Genomic DNA, 14,205 nt, shown 5'->3' with positions numbered 1-14,205 from the left:
AAATTTGTGTTCAGACAGTGTGAATCCAAAGGTAAGCACTTTTTTCTTTTAATGATTCAAAGGCCTTGGTGGCAGCCTCTCTGTCTTGATGGCCTACCATGACGTTATTTATATACTGCCACACGCATATGTTGGGGTACTTTTTTTTTAACTTTATGAACTATTGTAGCTAAAACCCCATAAGCTAGGGTGGAACCGTGTATCCACCCTGGGGCAACACAGAGTAGGTATGCTACTGCCTTATCCATGTGAAAACAAATACTGGCCAGTGGCTCTCCTGGATGGAAAAAGCAAAAAACATGTCTTTGATATCAACGGATCCCATCTACACAGGTCCATAACACTGAATGCTTTCTATCAAGGCTGGTAGTGGTAGGACAGCAGCTGGTAAGGGGGCAGTATTAGCATTAAAAGCTTGAAAGTCAATAGTCAGCTGCCACTCTCCATTTAGCTTGCTCACTGGCCACACTGGATTGTTATACGGAGAGTGGGTTCGGATAATAGTCTCATCTTCTAACTGCTGACTTACAATACACTGCATAGGTTGGGTGGGCTCTGGGGGAGTTCAATACTGGGATCTATGTACTCTTTTAATGGGAGGTGGGGTTAGTGGGATCATGCTACATCGAGTTACAGCTGTTATAGCTGTTTTTTCTGTTTCTTGGTGAGGCACTGTGCACCCAAACTGCCAATTCTCTTGTTCAAGGGCAAACTGCTGTCTTCTTAGTACATTAAGTCTTAGTAAGCTTGGTCCCCCTAGTATTACTGCTGTCGCTGTTACCTTAGAACTATTAGGCAACGCGAAGGTTGCTTGGACTAGATGTCATCTGGTCATCTGGTACCTCCAACTCCAATTACTTGATAAGGGGTTCTTTTCTCCCCCTTCCAATCTGCAGAATCTAGAATGCAAATCTGGGCACCAGTGTCTAATAGCATAGCAATTGGTTTTTACTCTTACTTAATTGAATCTGTACAGGTATCCAAATTAAGGGGCTAATATAAACTTTAGATACCAGTCCCCGGCTTGTTAATGCCCCCATTGTGGCTCTTTTCTTTGGGGGTTGGGCCAGCCAGACTCCCTAGGCCACATGAACAGGTGGAATAAAGGCTGGCAGTCCCACAGATGCCTGGGAAAATGTTGACAGTTCTGCCCTCAGGGCAGAGAATCTCTTCAGTGATCCTTCTGGTGGTGCTGACAGCTCTGCTTTTGGGCTTGCTTTTTTGCTGCAGTGTTTAGCTCATAGCCCTTGCAAAATATTGGTGGGCACTCTATCAATTTACACTTTATTAAAACTGATTGCTAACAAGTCTTTCCACAATTTTCCTTGCGGGGTCTTGGGCCAGCCTTCTCCAGCTTTTTCTAAGAATTCAGGGGGATCAGGGGTTTGTCTTTTCCTGAGGCCACCTCCATGGCCTTGGCAGTTTTTGTTGGCTTAGCCAGCCCTGGCTTCTGCAAAATGGGTAGAAGTTGCATTAATCGCTGGATTACATCTCTTACCGGGTGATATACCACCTCTGGCTCCAAGGCCAACAAGGCCAAAGTACACTCTGTTGTTGCTCATTATTAAAACCTCTTCCACAATGATGCTGTCACAACTTCTGCATCTGGCATGCAAGTCCAAACCACTGCACGAATAAATTCAGTTAGTGCCAATTGATACAAGCAGCAGACAGCCTCCTCTAAATTGATCCATGCCCGAGGGGCAGGGCTAAACTCTTCTTCCATATTACCATAACTGCCTGCAGTGATTGGAGTGCAGCAGAAAACAAAGTAACATTTTCATCATCTCTTGCAAGCTGATTTAACTGGAGCTCGGTACGCAGGATGATTTGGGCTGCTTCAGCACTATGCACTGAAATTTCAGAAGCTCCTTCACTATACTTTCAAACTAGCTAGTCTATTACTGGTTCTCCTGGCTTAGACTTATGCTGTTCTTGTATATCTCTTATTTCCGCTAGGGTAAATGAATGTAGCTCTTTTCAGGGATTTCCTCCTTGTGGCCCTGAATGGGTTACTACTATGGGGAAGACTTGGCTAGGTTCCTCCCTCTAGGCAGGGACATACGGGAGCAGTTCAACACCAGGATCATCATCAGTCTCCTTCTCCTCATCTTCCCAGAGCTCAACTTCCAGTCTCTGCCCATAAAGACATTGTTTGATCTTGTGGAAGGATGGCTTCACAGCCTGTGCTAACTGCGCCCTCTTCTGGAAGGAATCAGCCACGTGCGGGATCATAATTTTTCCCTCCCTCCTCTCTAAAGTCTCCAAGCGGCTCTGAGTGGCTCACACGGACTCACACACCATGCTGTTGGAATCTCTCACATCTTCTAACTCCTTACTCAGCTGGGTGACCTTTTTCCGGAGCTGGGCAACTTCTTCAACCCCTAACTGCAGGCATGTGGCCAGCAGCCATGACAGGCACCCGTTCCTGGGTTTACCCCAGGCAGCAGCAACAAACCTAGCTGAATGATCGGGTACAGTTTCATAGTTTCTAGGGTTGGAAGGGACCTGAATAGATCATCAAGTCCAACCCCCTGACATGTCAGGAAAGATTACAGAGGTCAAAAAACCCCAGCAAGGTGTTCATCTAACCTCCTCTTAAAGAGCCCCAGGGTATTAGCCAGCTCCACTTCTCTTGGAAGTTGGTTCCAGATCCTTGCTGCCCTGACCGTAAAGTAACATCTCCGGATATCTAGCCTAAACCTACACCCTGCCAGCTTGTGACCGTTATTCCTGGTCGCTCCTGGTAGTGCTCAGGGGAAGAGAGACTTCCCCAATGTCTGCTGATCCCCCCTGACTAGTTTGTAACAGGCTACTAGATCCCCCCTCAGCCTTCTTTTGTGGAGGCTGAACAGGTTCAGGTCCCGTAGCTTCTCCTCATAAGGCCTGCCCTGCTGCCCCCTGATTATGCGAGTGTCCACATCCCTCTTAAAGCGCGGTGCCTAAACTGGACGCAGTACTCCAGCTGTGGCCTGACCAGTGCTGCATAGAGGGGGAGGATCACCTCCTTGGACCTGCTCGAGATGCATGACAAGGTGCGGTTGGCCTTCCTGACTGCCTCCTCACACTGCCAGCCCATGTTCATCTTGGAGTCAGTGATGACTCCAAGATCCTTTTCTGCCTCTGTGCTCACAAGAGGGGAGTTCCCCAACCTGTAGCTATGGTGCCGGTTGTTCCTCCCCAGGTGCACCACTTTGCACTTGTCTGTGTTGAATCCCATCCTGTTCTCATCCACCCACCCTTGTAACCTGTCTAGGTCTGATTGTAGCCTGTTGCACCCTTCCAGTGTGCCCACATCCCCTCACATCTTAGTGTCATCAGCAAATTTGAACAGGGTGCTTTTTACCTCCTCATCCAAGTCACTGATGAAGATGTTGAACAGTGCGGGCCTAAGGACTGAGCCCTGGGGGACCCCACTGCCCATGTCCTTCCAGGTTGAGAAGGACCCATCCACTACCACCCTCTTAGTGTGGCTCTCCAGCCATTTGGCCACCCATTTGACTTTGTGGGTGTCGACACCACAGTCCCCCAGTTTCTTAATGAGAACAGGGTGAGAGACAGTGTTGAAAGCCTTCCGGAAGTCCAGGAAGACGATGTCCACTGCTACCCCTGCATCTAATGATTTGGTGATCTGATCGTAAAAGGCCACCAGGTTGCTCTGACAGGACCTGCCACTGAGGAACCCGTGTTGGTTGCCCCTAAGCATGCAGTCCCCTGCTGGCTGCTCATGGATGTGTGCCAGAATAATTTTCTCAAACAGCTTGCCCAGGATCAAGGTAAGACTAACTGGCCTATACTTTCCCGGGTCCTCCTTCTTTCCCTTTTTGAAGATGGGAACCATGTTGGCCCTCTTCCTGTCCTCTGGCACCACACCAGAGCACCACGAGTGCTCATAAAGCCATGCCAGGGGTCCTGCAACGGCCTCGGCCAATTCCTTTAGAACTCTAGGGTTGAGATCCTAGAGTAGGATCTGTAGTGCTACGTTGGTTAGCACTACAGAAGAAAAAGACTTGGGGGTCATCATTGACCACAAGATGAACATGAGCCTACAATGCGATGCTGCGGCTAGTAAAGCGACCAAAATGCTGGCGTGCATCCATAGATGCTTCTCAAGCAAATCCCGGGACGTCATTCTCCCCTTGTACTCGGCCTTGGTGAGGCTGCAGCTGGAGTACTGCGTCCAGTTTTGGGCTCCACAATTCAAAAAGGATGTGGAGAAGCTTGAGAGAGTCCAGAGGAGAGCCACGTGCATGATCAGAGGTCAGGAAAACAGATCTTACGATGACAGGCTGAGAGCCATGGGACTCTTTAGCCTGGAAAAGCGCAGGCTCAGGGGTGATCTGATGGCCACCTATAAGTTTATCAGGGGTGACCACCAGGATCTGGGGGAACGTCTGTTCACCAGAGCACCGCAAGGGATGACGAGGTCGAACAGTCACAAACTCCTGCAAGACCATTTCAGGCTGGACATAAGGAAGAATTTCTTTACTGTCCGAGCCCCCAAGGTCTGGAACAGTCTGCCAGCGGAGGTGGTTCCAGCACCTACATTGAACCCCTTCAAGAGTAAATTGGATGCTTATCTTGCTGGGATCCTATGACCCCAGCTGACTTCCTGCCCTTTTGGGCAGGGGGGCTGGTCTCGATGATCTCCCGAGGTCCCTTCCAGCCCTAATGTCTATGAAATCTATGAAATCTATGAAATCAGCTGGGCCAGTGACTTGAATACATCCAGTCCCTCCAGAAGCTCCCTAACTGTTTCCTCACTAACCCGTGGCCCAGGTGTGCCTCCTCTGGGGCCTGAGGCGGGCCCCGTGGGGGGGTGACTGTTCTGATCCCTGCTTAGGAAAATGGAGGCAAAGAAATCATTAAACATGTTGGCTTTGTCGTCTGGTGTGATGACCAAATTTCCCAACGTGTCCTGCAGGGGCCCCACATTACCCGGAACCTTCTTTTTACCCCCTGTGGATTTAAAGAAGGACTTCTTGTTGTCCTTGATCTGGGAAGCTAGTCCCAGTTCCATCTCTGCCTTGGCCTTCCTAACTACCTCTTACATCCCCGAGCAACTACAGAATAGTCCTCCCTGGTGATGACCCCTTCTTTCCATTGGGTGTAAGCCTCCTTTTTAGCAAGGAGACATTCCCGGATGCTTTTGGTGAGCCATGGAGGCTTGTGTGCTCTCCTGCTCCCTTTGATCCTCATTGGGATTACCTCCCTTTGGGCTTGAAGGATCATCTCCTTAAGGAGCGACCACTCTCCTTGGACACCTTGCTCGCCTCCCCTCTGGGACCTCAGCGCTTCTCCAACTATCCTCCTTACCTCATTGAAGTTTGCCCTCCTGAAATCTAGGGCTGCTGCCTTGCTGCAGGCCTTTGCCACCTTGCGCTGGATGGTGAATTCCAGCAGGCAATGATCACTGTCGCCCAGTGATCTATACCGTGGCCATGTAATCTGGGCTAAAATATTGCAGATAAAAAATGAGAGCTGAGCACAGCATTCACTAGCAGGGATAGTGTGGACTTAGAGATAGCAACATAGAGGATGATCAGTCTTTAGAACATTAAATCTTGGAAACACCATTTCCCTTGCTCTCAAGCAAGCAGCTGCTGTGTGGACAAAAGTCTGGGAAAGCTTGTATCCATGGAACTGCCCTGGGCTTTTCTGCCCCAGAGCATATGGGTCTACAGTTATATAGGAGCCCTCCCTTGGATAGAGGAAAAGTGCCTTGGATCCAAAATGTTTTGAACAGAATGCATGAGAAATGTTGATAAAAATTTGGGGGGCAGAATGCCATCTCATCAGAATGTTTCCTAACCAGATCTACTCCTGGCTCCTAGCCAGAGACCTGATGTATTCCACCACATCATTTGGAACTTTTGTTTGGGCATTATTTAGGGCCCCTGGGAATGTCTGCCTTGAATCTCATTAGACTAGACATTGATAAACACTCTTCCACAGCACAGAGGTTAGCTACACAGATCATCTGCAGGCATCAAACAACCTCAGAATATTTCCAGAAAATAGACTTTAAAATGTCCCCTGAAAAATAGATCACCACATACATAGATTGATAAATAGGCAGAAAGAGCAAAAAAGAGAGAGACATAAAAATACAGATAGATAGATAGATAGATAGATAGATTCTGGGAACTCTAGGTTAAGAAGAGTAAAGATATCTGAAGAGGGAGGAATCCACACAGAGAAGCACAGTGAGTTTGCTGCTGGTTTTAGAAATACCATGGGATTATATATGGGATTATTTCTGGCTGGGATGGTTTGTCAAAATGTCTTATCTTGAAAAGTGAGCTAGATTATTTCTACTAGGTTCTTTCAGCCCTACTTCCTTTGGCCCCTCTGCTAAGGCTGATTTATGGAACCAAACATTGAAGGTCAGTATGTTTTCTTTCCAGATTTTTGTTGTCAGCTGAATTTTCAGTAGGGAAAATTAAATGTTTGTCTACTGTGAGTCTGGTGGGATCCATGTCTAAATTGCACTTTCAGGTGCATTAGGTCAACTTTGTTAGTGCCTTATGAGGAGATTTTCTTGTTGACTTGATCCTGTCTAAAGTGGATTGAGCCAAAATAAGTGGAGACTGTAAAGCAACTGGGCTAACCAGCTTATACTTCTCCACTTTTCTGGATAAGGAATCTGTTGCTTGGGGACTCTTTTAAGAGAACCCATGAGGTGTCACAAGGCAGTGGTTACTTTCAGAAAGCAAAGGTGGAACGTTTGTCTCCCAGTTCTGTCTGGTGAAAAGACAGGGAAATAACAATGATGATTCACAGATGTCTATAACAAATCAAGAAGTATAAAGGAGAATTTCTGTACCATTGCTAAATGTTGGTAACCTGGGTTAGAGATTGTACATGGTATATTCCAGGACAATTCAATGGTGAAAGACAGGAAAGCTAAAATAACTGAAGCCATGAAAAATAGGGCAAATGAGATACTGGTAGAGACAGAAAGGGAGCCGGGCACATGTGGGAGAAAATTACTAATAGTATAATCTACCTTTCTGCTTTCTCTATGTCATAAAATCATGACAAAAATAGGATTGGAAAGGACATCGAGAGGTGGTGGGGGGATCTAGTCCAAGCTGTGGTTAAGGAAGAGCCATCCACAACTATATCATCCCAGGAAAGGGTTTGGGGTTTTTTTCTATCTGGATCTCAACAATCTTTAAGAAGAGATATTCCACAACCTCTCTGTGCAGCCTGTTTCTGTGTTTTATTTTACTCCCATTGAAAAGGTTTTCCATAATAACATAAGCTTCCCTTGCTGCAGCTTGAGTCTCTGTCTTCCTGCCTGCCTGCCTGTCTATGTATCTAATCTGAACTAGTGTTTAAAGGTGTACAATCAGATTTTATTAGACAAATGTGGAAAGAATTAGTGTCAAACTTCATTTCACTTTTAAAGAGAGAGTGCCACTTATATTGCTTAGAAAACTTGGATGCTAAATGGAAAATGCATATCCCAAATCCTCTGTGGCTGTGGGAATCTACATGTCACATTGTCGTGCTCCCTTAGGAAGTCTCCCTTAGAGAGTAATCTCTTGGGCTAAGAGATAGGTCCAAACACTAACAAAGGTGATTCACAGATGTTTAGAATGGATTAGGGGTTTTGGTTGTAACTGTGTTTGTCTAAGTTCATAGGCAGGAAAGGATTTTTGGTAGATATGATATATATTATTAGTCCAACTGAGTAGTTGGAATAAAATTATTTGCAAGATTCCAGGCACAAGCACCCTTCTTCAGACATAAGAAGTCTCCCTAGACAGTGTAGAGCTGGTCCTGGGGCCAGAGGAGTGCACAGAGTGGATTGTGGATCTGCCCTGGGCTCCAGCTTCATGCAGCTACTTCCCTGCCATACTAATCCCATCCCGGGCCTCAGACCTACCTGCCTGTCCTCCTCCTGGATGCTTTCTTCCCCCATCCACCCAGCTTACCATACCCTGCTTGCATGGGTCCTGACCTGGTTCTTTGAAGAAAGGTGCTTGTGCCGAAAAGTTTAGAAAATTTACAAAAGCTTGCAGAGATGAGGTCTCCCTATGCCTGAAGAGGGGTGTTTGTGCACTGAAGCTTGCAAAGAACTTTTTTCCAACTACTCATTTGGTCTGATAAAAAATATCACATGTACCCCAAAAACCTTGCCTGCCTATAATGGATTACAAAGACTAGATGTTAGTAGCTAGCGCATTTCTATTAAATCCCAGTAACTTGGGTTATAGATTGCATGTGGGGTAATTTAATATCCAGGACAATTCAGTGGTGAAAGACAGAAAGTATCAGGAATAAGTGAAGCCCTGAGAAACAGGGCAGATGAGACACAGGGAGAGGAAGGGACCAGGGAGCATATGCAAGAAAACTGCTAATAGTATAGATTATCTATTTGTCTGTCCATCTCTTAGACTTTATTTCTATCATAGAATCACACAAAATTAGGGTTGGGAGGAACCCAAGGAGGTCATCTAGTCCAAACTCTACTCAAAATAGGACCATCCCCAACCATATCATGCCAGCCAAGGCTTTATCTACCCTGGTCTTAAAAAAACCTCTAACAAGGGAGATTCCACAACATCTCTGCATAGTCTGTTCCAGTGCTTTACTAAACCTGATTCAATCACCTATTACAGGGGTTTTCAACCTTTTTTTTTCATAAGTGTACCCCTGGTGGATGGACATGGAGTGTGGAGTGGGAGGTGGTGCATGGATGGATGTGAAGTGGGGATGGGGATGGTGTGCAGCCAGACATGGAGTGGGGCAGGGGGGTGTAGCATGCAGCTGGACATGGAGTGGCAGCAGCGTGGGTTGGTGGGTGGCAGTGGTGGCTACCATGTGTGACCTCCTTCCCACATGTCTGGGCTGGGTGATGCCTGTGGAGCCTGATGAGGGGCACTGTGTACCCCATGGGCCTTCTGAAATACCCCTGGGGGTATGGGTACCTCTGGTTGACAACCCCTGACCAATTAGATAAAAGTGCCAGAAACCCCCGCCTAAAGTACCCGTTCTATACAAACAACAGGCAAGCTAGACCAAGTAATGTGCTGCCTCTTCTGTTCATGTGCTGGGCTGGGCATGGGAATGCACCAAATTTTTTTAAAAATCACAACTATTTCTTTTTCTTTTCTTTTTTTTAACATCTTCAAGCAGCCTTAGAATTCAACTGCATTTCACATTTAAAGACTGGCATTCCACAGATATCACCTTGTTGTTAGAACACTTGCCTGCAAAGTGGCAGATGCAGGATTAAATCCTCTCTGGGTGGGGGAAGCTACATGTCACAATATTTTACTCCCTGATCAAGTGACCTAGAGTCTAAGATCTTGGCTGAGAGGGAGACCCAAACACCTAGTATTCATATTATTTTCTCAATTCCTGGGCTTGCCCTGTATCCAGCATGAGTAGGGCAATCCTTTTCTGCTGGGATGTCCGTCTGGGTGTGGTGCAGCTGACTGAGGATGCCCAATGGGTAAATGAAAGAAATGGAGTTAGGTGGCTATCTAAGATTTACATGGTGAAAAATGAGTTGGCTCTTTTGCAGTCATGGGAATTAACTAGTTAATTAACTAGTTAAAATGTGAAAAGTTTAAAGAAATGGCTAATTCTTAACTTTAACTAGTTAAATTTTTCAGCTGTCAACTTTTAACATTAACTAGTTTAAAGAAGAAAAGATTAACTTTTTTTCTTTTTTTAAGTATCAGTTAAGAGTGAAAAAAAAAAGAAATCTGGCTTTTCCAGAATTTCTCCAGACACAGCCACTCTGTAGGAATTACATAGAATGAAATTTCTTCATTGAAATGCTATGACTTCTTGTTTGAGAGACAGGGAGTAATGTGCCTTCCTATGAGATATGCTCTCTTAAGAGCTACAAGTCCCAGAGTTCCTTAGTTCATGCTAGTATTCTCTGTGCATTTACAGAAGTCAACAGGACTCCTGGAGAGAGAAAAAAGCATACCCTCATCTGCCCATGTAGAGTGATTGTTCAGTACTGGCACCTTAGTTTTGCAAGACTGAAGAGGAAAATTGTCTGATGTAAAATTTGAAATGCAGCTTTTGCTGAAGTTCACTAAACATGTTTAAACAGTTTCTGCTATGCAACTAAAGATCCTTTTCTCATTTAAACTGATTTTCTCATTAGTCTAATTTTGATTTTAAAAAACTTTTGTGATTTCTAATTCAAATGTATTTCATACCCTTCATTACCTTTTGAACAATAAAAATTGTAACAACAGCGATTTTCTGTGGAAACAGATTCCATTTGTCACCTAGCTATGAAGATCTCCTTTCTGTTATTCTGGTATACCTACATGATGCATTAACTTGTGCTGAGGTCCTGGAGGGGAGGGGGGCCAGGTGTCCAAGGAGAATGGTCGCTCCTTAAGGAGATGATCCTCCAAGCCCAAAGGAAGGTAATCCCAATGAGGATCAAAGGGAGCAGGAGAGCACACAAGCTTCCGTGGCTCACCAAAAGCATCCGGGAATGTCTCCTTGCTAAAAAGGAGGCTTACACCCAATGGAAAGAAAGGGTCATCACCAGGGAGGACTATTCTGCAGTTGCTCGGGGATGTAAGAGGTAGTTAGGAAGGCCAAGGCAGAGATGGTACTGGGACTAGCTTCTCAGATTAATGACAATAAGAAGTCCTTTTTTAAATACATAGGGGGTAAAAACAAGGTCCCAGGTAATGTGGGGCCTTTGCAGGATGCATTGGGAAACTTGGTCATCACACCAGACAGCAAAGCTAACATGTTTAACAATTTCTTTGCCTCCGTCTTCCTAAGTAGGGACCAGAACAGCCACCTCCCTGCTGGGCCCCCCTCGGGCCCCAGGGAGGCACATCTGGGCCATGGGTTAGCAAGGATTTAGTTAGGAAGGAGGACCCGGGAAACTATAGGCCCGTTAGTCTTACCCCGATCCTAGGCAAGCTGTTTAAGAAAATTATGCTGGCCCACATCCAGGAGGGGCCAGCAGGGGACTGCATGCTTAGGGGCAACCAACACTGGTTCATCAGTGGCAGGTCCTGTCAGACCAAACTGGTGGCCTTTTACGATCAGATCACCAGATCATTAGATGCAGGGGTAGCAGTGGATATAGCCTTCCTGGACTTCCGGAAGGCTTTCAACACTGTCTCTCACCCCATTCTCATTAAGAAACTGGGGGACTGTGGTGTCGACACCCACACAGTCAAATGGGTGGCCAACTGGCTGGAGGGCCGCACCCAGAGGGTGGTAGTGGATGGCTCCTTCTCAACCTGGAAGGACGTGGACAGTGGGGTTCTGCAGGGCTCGGTTCTTGGGCCCGCACTGTTCAACATCTTCATCAGTCATTTGGACGAGGGGGTAAAAAGCACCTGTTCAAATTTGCTGATGACACTAAGATGTCGGGGGACATGGGCACACTGGAAGGGTGCAACAGGCTACAATCAGACCTAGACAGGTTACAGGGGTGGGCAGATGAGAATAGGATGGGATTCAACACAGACAAGTGCAAAGTGATGCACCTGGGGAGAAATAACTAGCACCATAGCTACAGGTTGGGGAACTCCCCTCTTGTTAGCAGAGGCGGAAAAGGATCTTGGGGTTATCATTGACTCCAAGATGAACATGGGCCGGCAGTGTGGGGCTGCAGTCAGGAAGGCCGACCGCACCTTGTTGTGCATCCACAGATGCATCTCGAGCAGGTCCGGGGAGGTGATCCTCCCCCTCTATGCGGCACTGGTCAGGCCACGGTTGGAGTCCTGCGTCCAGTTCTGGGCGCCGCACTTCAGGAGGGATGTTGACAGCATGGAGAGGGTCCAGAGGAGGCCACTTGTATGATCAGGAGACAACAGGGCAGGCCCTATGAGGACAGGCTACGAGACCTGAACCTGTTCAGCATCCAAAAGAGAAGATTGAGGGGGGATCTTGTGGCCTGTTAGAAACTAGTCAGAGGGGATCAGCAGGCATTGGGGGAGTCACTGTTTCTCCGAGCATCGCCAGGAGTGACCAGGAGTAACGGTCACAAGCTGGCAGAGGGGCAATTCAGACCAGACATCAGGAGGCGCTACTTCACAGTCAGGGCAGCTAGGGTCTGGAACCAGCTTCCAAGAGAAGTGGTGCAGGCTCCTACCCTGGGGGCGTTTCAGAGGAGGTTAGATGAACATCTTGCTGGGGTCGTTTGACCCCAGTACTCTTTCCTGCCATGGCAGGGGGTCAGACTAGATGATCTGCTCAGGTCCCTTCCCACCCTAGAAACTATGAAACTATGAAAAGAAGGTGCAAAGCCAAAGATAACCAGAAAGCAACTGACACCTGATGGAGGGAACTAACTTACAACAGTGAAAAAGTGAAATTAAAGAAAACAGCAAGAGGGATGGAGGGAGGGAAGGAATTTGTTTCTAGTTCCACTTTTTCCACTTAATAATGTTCATTTAATAGCAACAAAAATGTTTGTCTATGTATCTTTTGTCTCTTTCTTTTCTCAGAATAGGAGGAAATGGTGTTGATAATCAAACTAGATCAGGATCTGACTCCAGGTGCTGTGATGTTCCTTTCGTGAAATGGGGAAACTCTTATTCCTTTCTCTTAAAATATATCTGTACTATTCTTCAAAGCCAATGGTCCTGAGACTCCTTAAATCTCTCCTCGGTAAAGTATTCTTGTTTCATTCGTTCTAAATTATCACTCCCCTGGACCTATGTTAATTGGGATGAAACTCACTGAACAGAACGCAGCTGTTTCAGCCTTTCCTTCCCTTGTGTCATTAGCCAAGACAAACTCAGTTAGGAGGAACTGTTTCCCCAGTCCTCCTTATTGAAATCAGCAGGATCCTAATGCAGCCAACTGAGTAAGATCAGGGAAGGCTCTGTCTTTAGGGAATTCATGAGTTCCCCTCCACCTCCTCCAAAGTTGGCAGTTATATGATGAATCTAACTCTGGGTGTTTTGTATGTCTTTCCTTTGCAGGCAGGCCACAATGTAGCAAGGAAGAAAATGCCCAACCGAAGTTTTGTGTCTGAGTTCATACTCCTAGGATTGTCTGATGCTGGGGAGTTGCAGAGTTTGTATTTTGTCATGTTCCTAGTCATTTACCTCACAGCCCTGATGGGGAACCTTTTCATCATTACAGTTGTAATCCTTGACCACAATCTCCACAACCCCATGCACTTCTTTCTGATGAACCTGTCCATGTTGGATGTTGGAACCATTTGTGTTGTCATCCCCAAAGCCTTGGCCAACTCCCTGCTGAACATCAGGACAATATCCTATGCTGGGTGTGCCACCCAAGTGTTTTTCTTTGACTTCTTTGCGGCAGCAGATTTTGCCCTTCTGACTGTCATGGCATATGACCGCTATGTTGCCATCTGCAAGCCTTTGCACTATGAAATGCTCATGAACAGAAGAGCATGTGTCCAAATGGCATCCAGTGCCTGGGTGGCAGGTATACTCAACTCTATCATGCACACTGGGAACATGTTTGCATTCACCTTCTGTGGAGGCAATGTGGTAGATTTGTTCTTCTGTGAAATTCCCCAGCTGCTCAAGCTCTCCTGCTTAGACACATATATAAGGGAACTTTATATGATACTCCTTACTTTGTTTTTATTTCTTTGTTGTTTTATTCTCATTGTTACATCCTACATTGAGATCTTCAGTGCTGTGCTGAGAATACCCTCAGAGCAGGGACGGCATAAAGCCTTCTCCACCTGCCTCCCTCACCTCACTGTAGTTTCCTTGTTCGTCTGTACAGGCATGTTTGCCTACTTTAAACCTACCTCCCGCTCTCCATCAGGACTGGATCTCATAATGGCTGGCATGTACACAGTACTGCCTCCCATGATGAATCCCATAATCTACAGCATGAGGAACAAGGAGATCCTTGCTGCTATGAGGAAACTGGCTCACTGTTGGTTCTTCACTGTCCATCAGGTGCCCATCATTTTCAAATGAACTTACTGTAACTCTCTGCTTCTTGGCCAAGCTCTGATATTTCTTTAAGAGCACAGCATCTATAAAAGTACATTCCATTCCTTTGAGAACTGTTTCATGACAACCAGCAAATGACCAATGAGTCTTTCTTTTCCTCATGCATACCAGGAAGAGTTTTTAAAGGATCACAGAAGACACATGGAGGCTTAGGGGGAGTTCTACAAATGTCTCAGGGCCTAGCTTCCATTTTTTTTTTAAAGGAGGTTTAGGCCCATAAATGCTAGGCATACTTACTAAAATGGCT

The 14,205-nt window shown here is 46.3% G+C and overlaps 1 protein-coding gene across 1 annotated transcript; it reads left to right on the top strand.

The window, feature by feature from the left end:
- Positions 1-12,965: 12,965 nt before the first annotated feature.
- On the top strand, positions 12,966-13,922 carry LOC149853010 (olfactory receptor 14A16-like). The gene has a single exon (XM_090029454.1). It carries the CDS (start codon positions 12,966-12,968, stop codon positions 13,920-13,922), a length of 957 nt encoding a protein of 318 aa, XP_089885580.1.
- The last annotated feature ends 283 nt before the right edge of the window (positions 13,923-14,205 follow it).

This window comes from Crocodylus siamensis, chromosome 15 (genome assembly GCF_052110815.1).
Source record: "Crocodylus siamensis isolate JL-2025a chromosome 15, ASM5211081v1, whole genome shotgun sequence".
In the NCBI taxonomy this organism is placed as follows: Eukaryota; Metazoa; Chordata; order Crocodylia; family Crocodylidae; genus Crocodylus; species Crocodylus siamensis.
The sequence above is the reverse complement of the archived record's forward strand: the minus strand, read 5'-3'. Positions and strand labels throughout refer to the sequence as shown.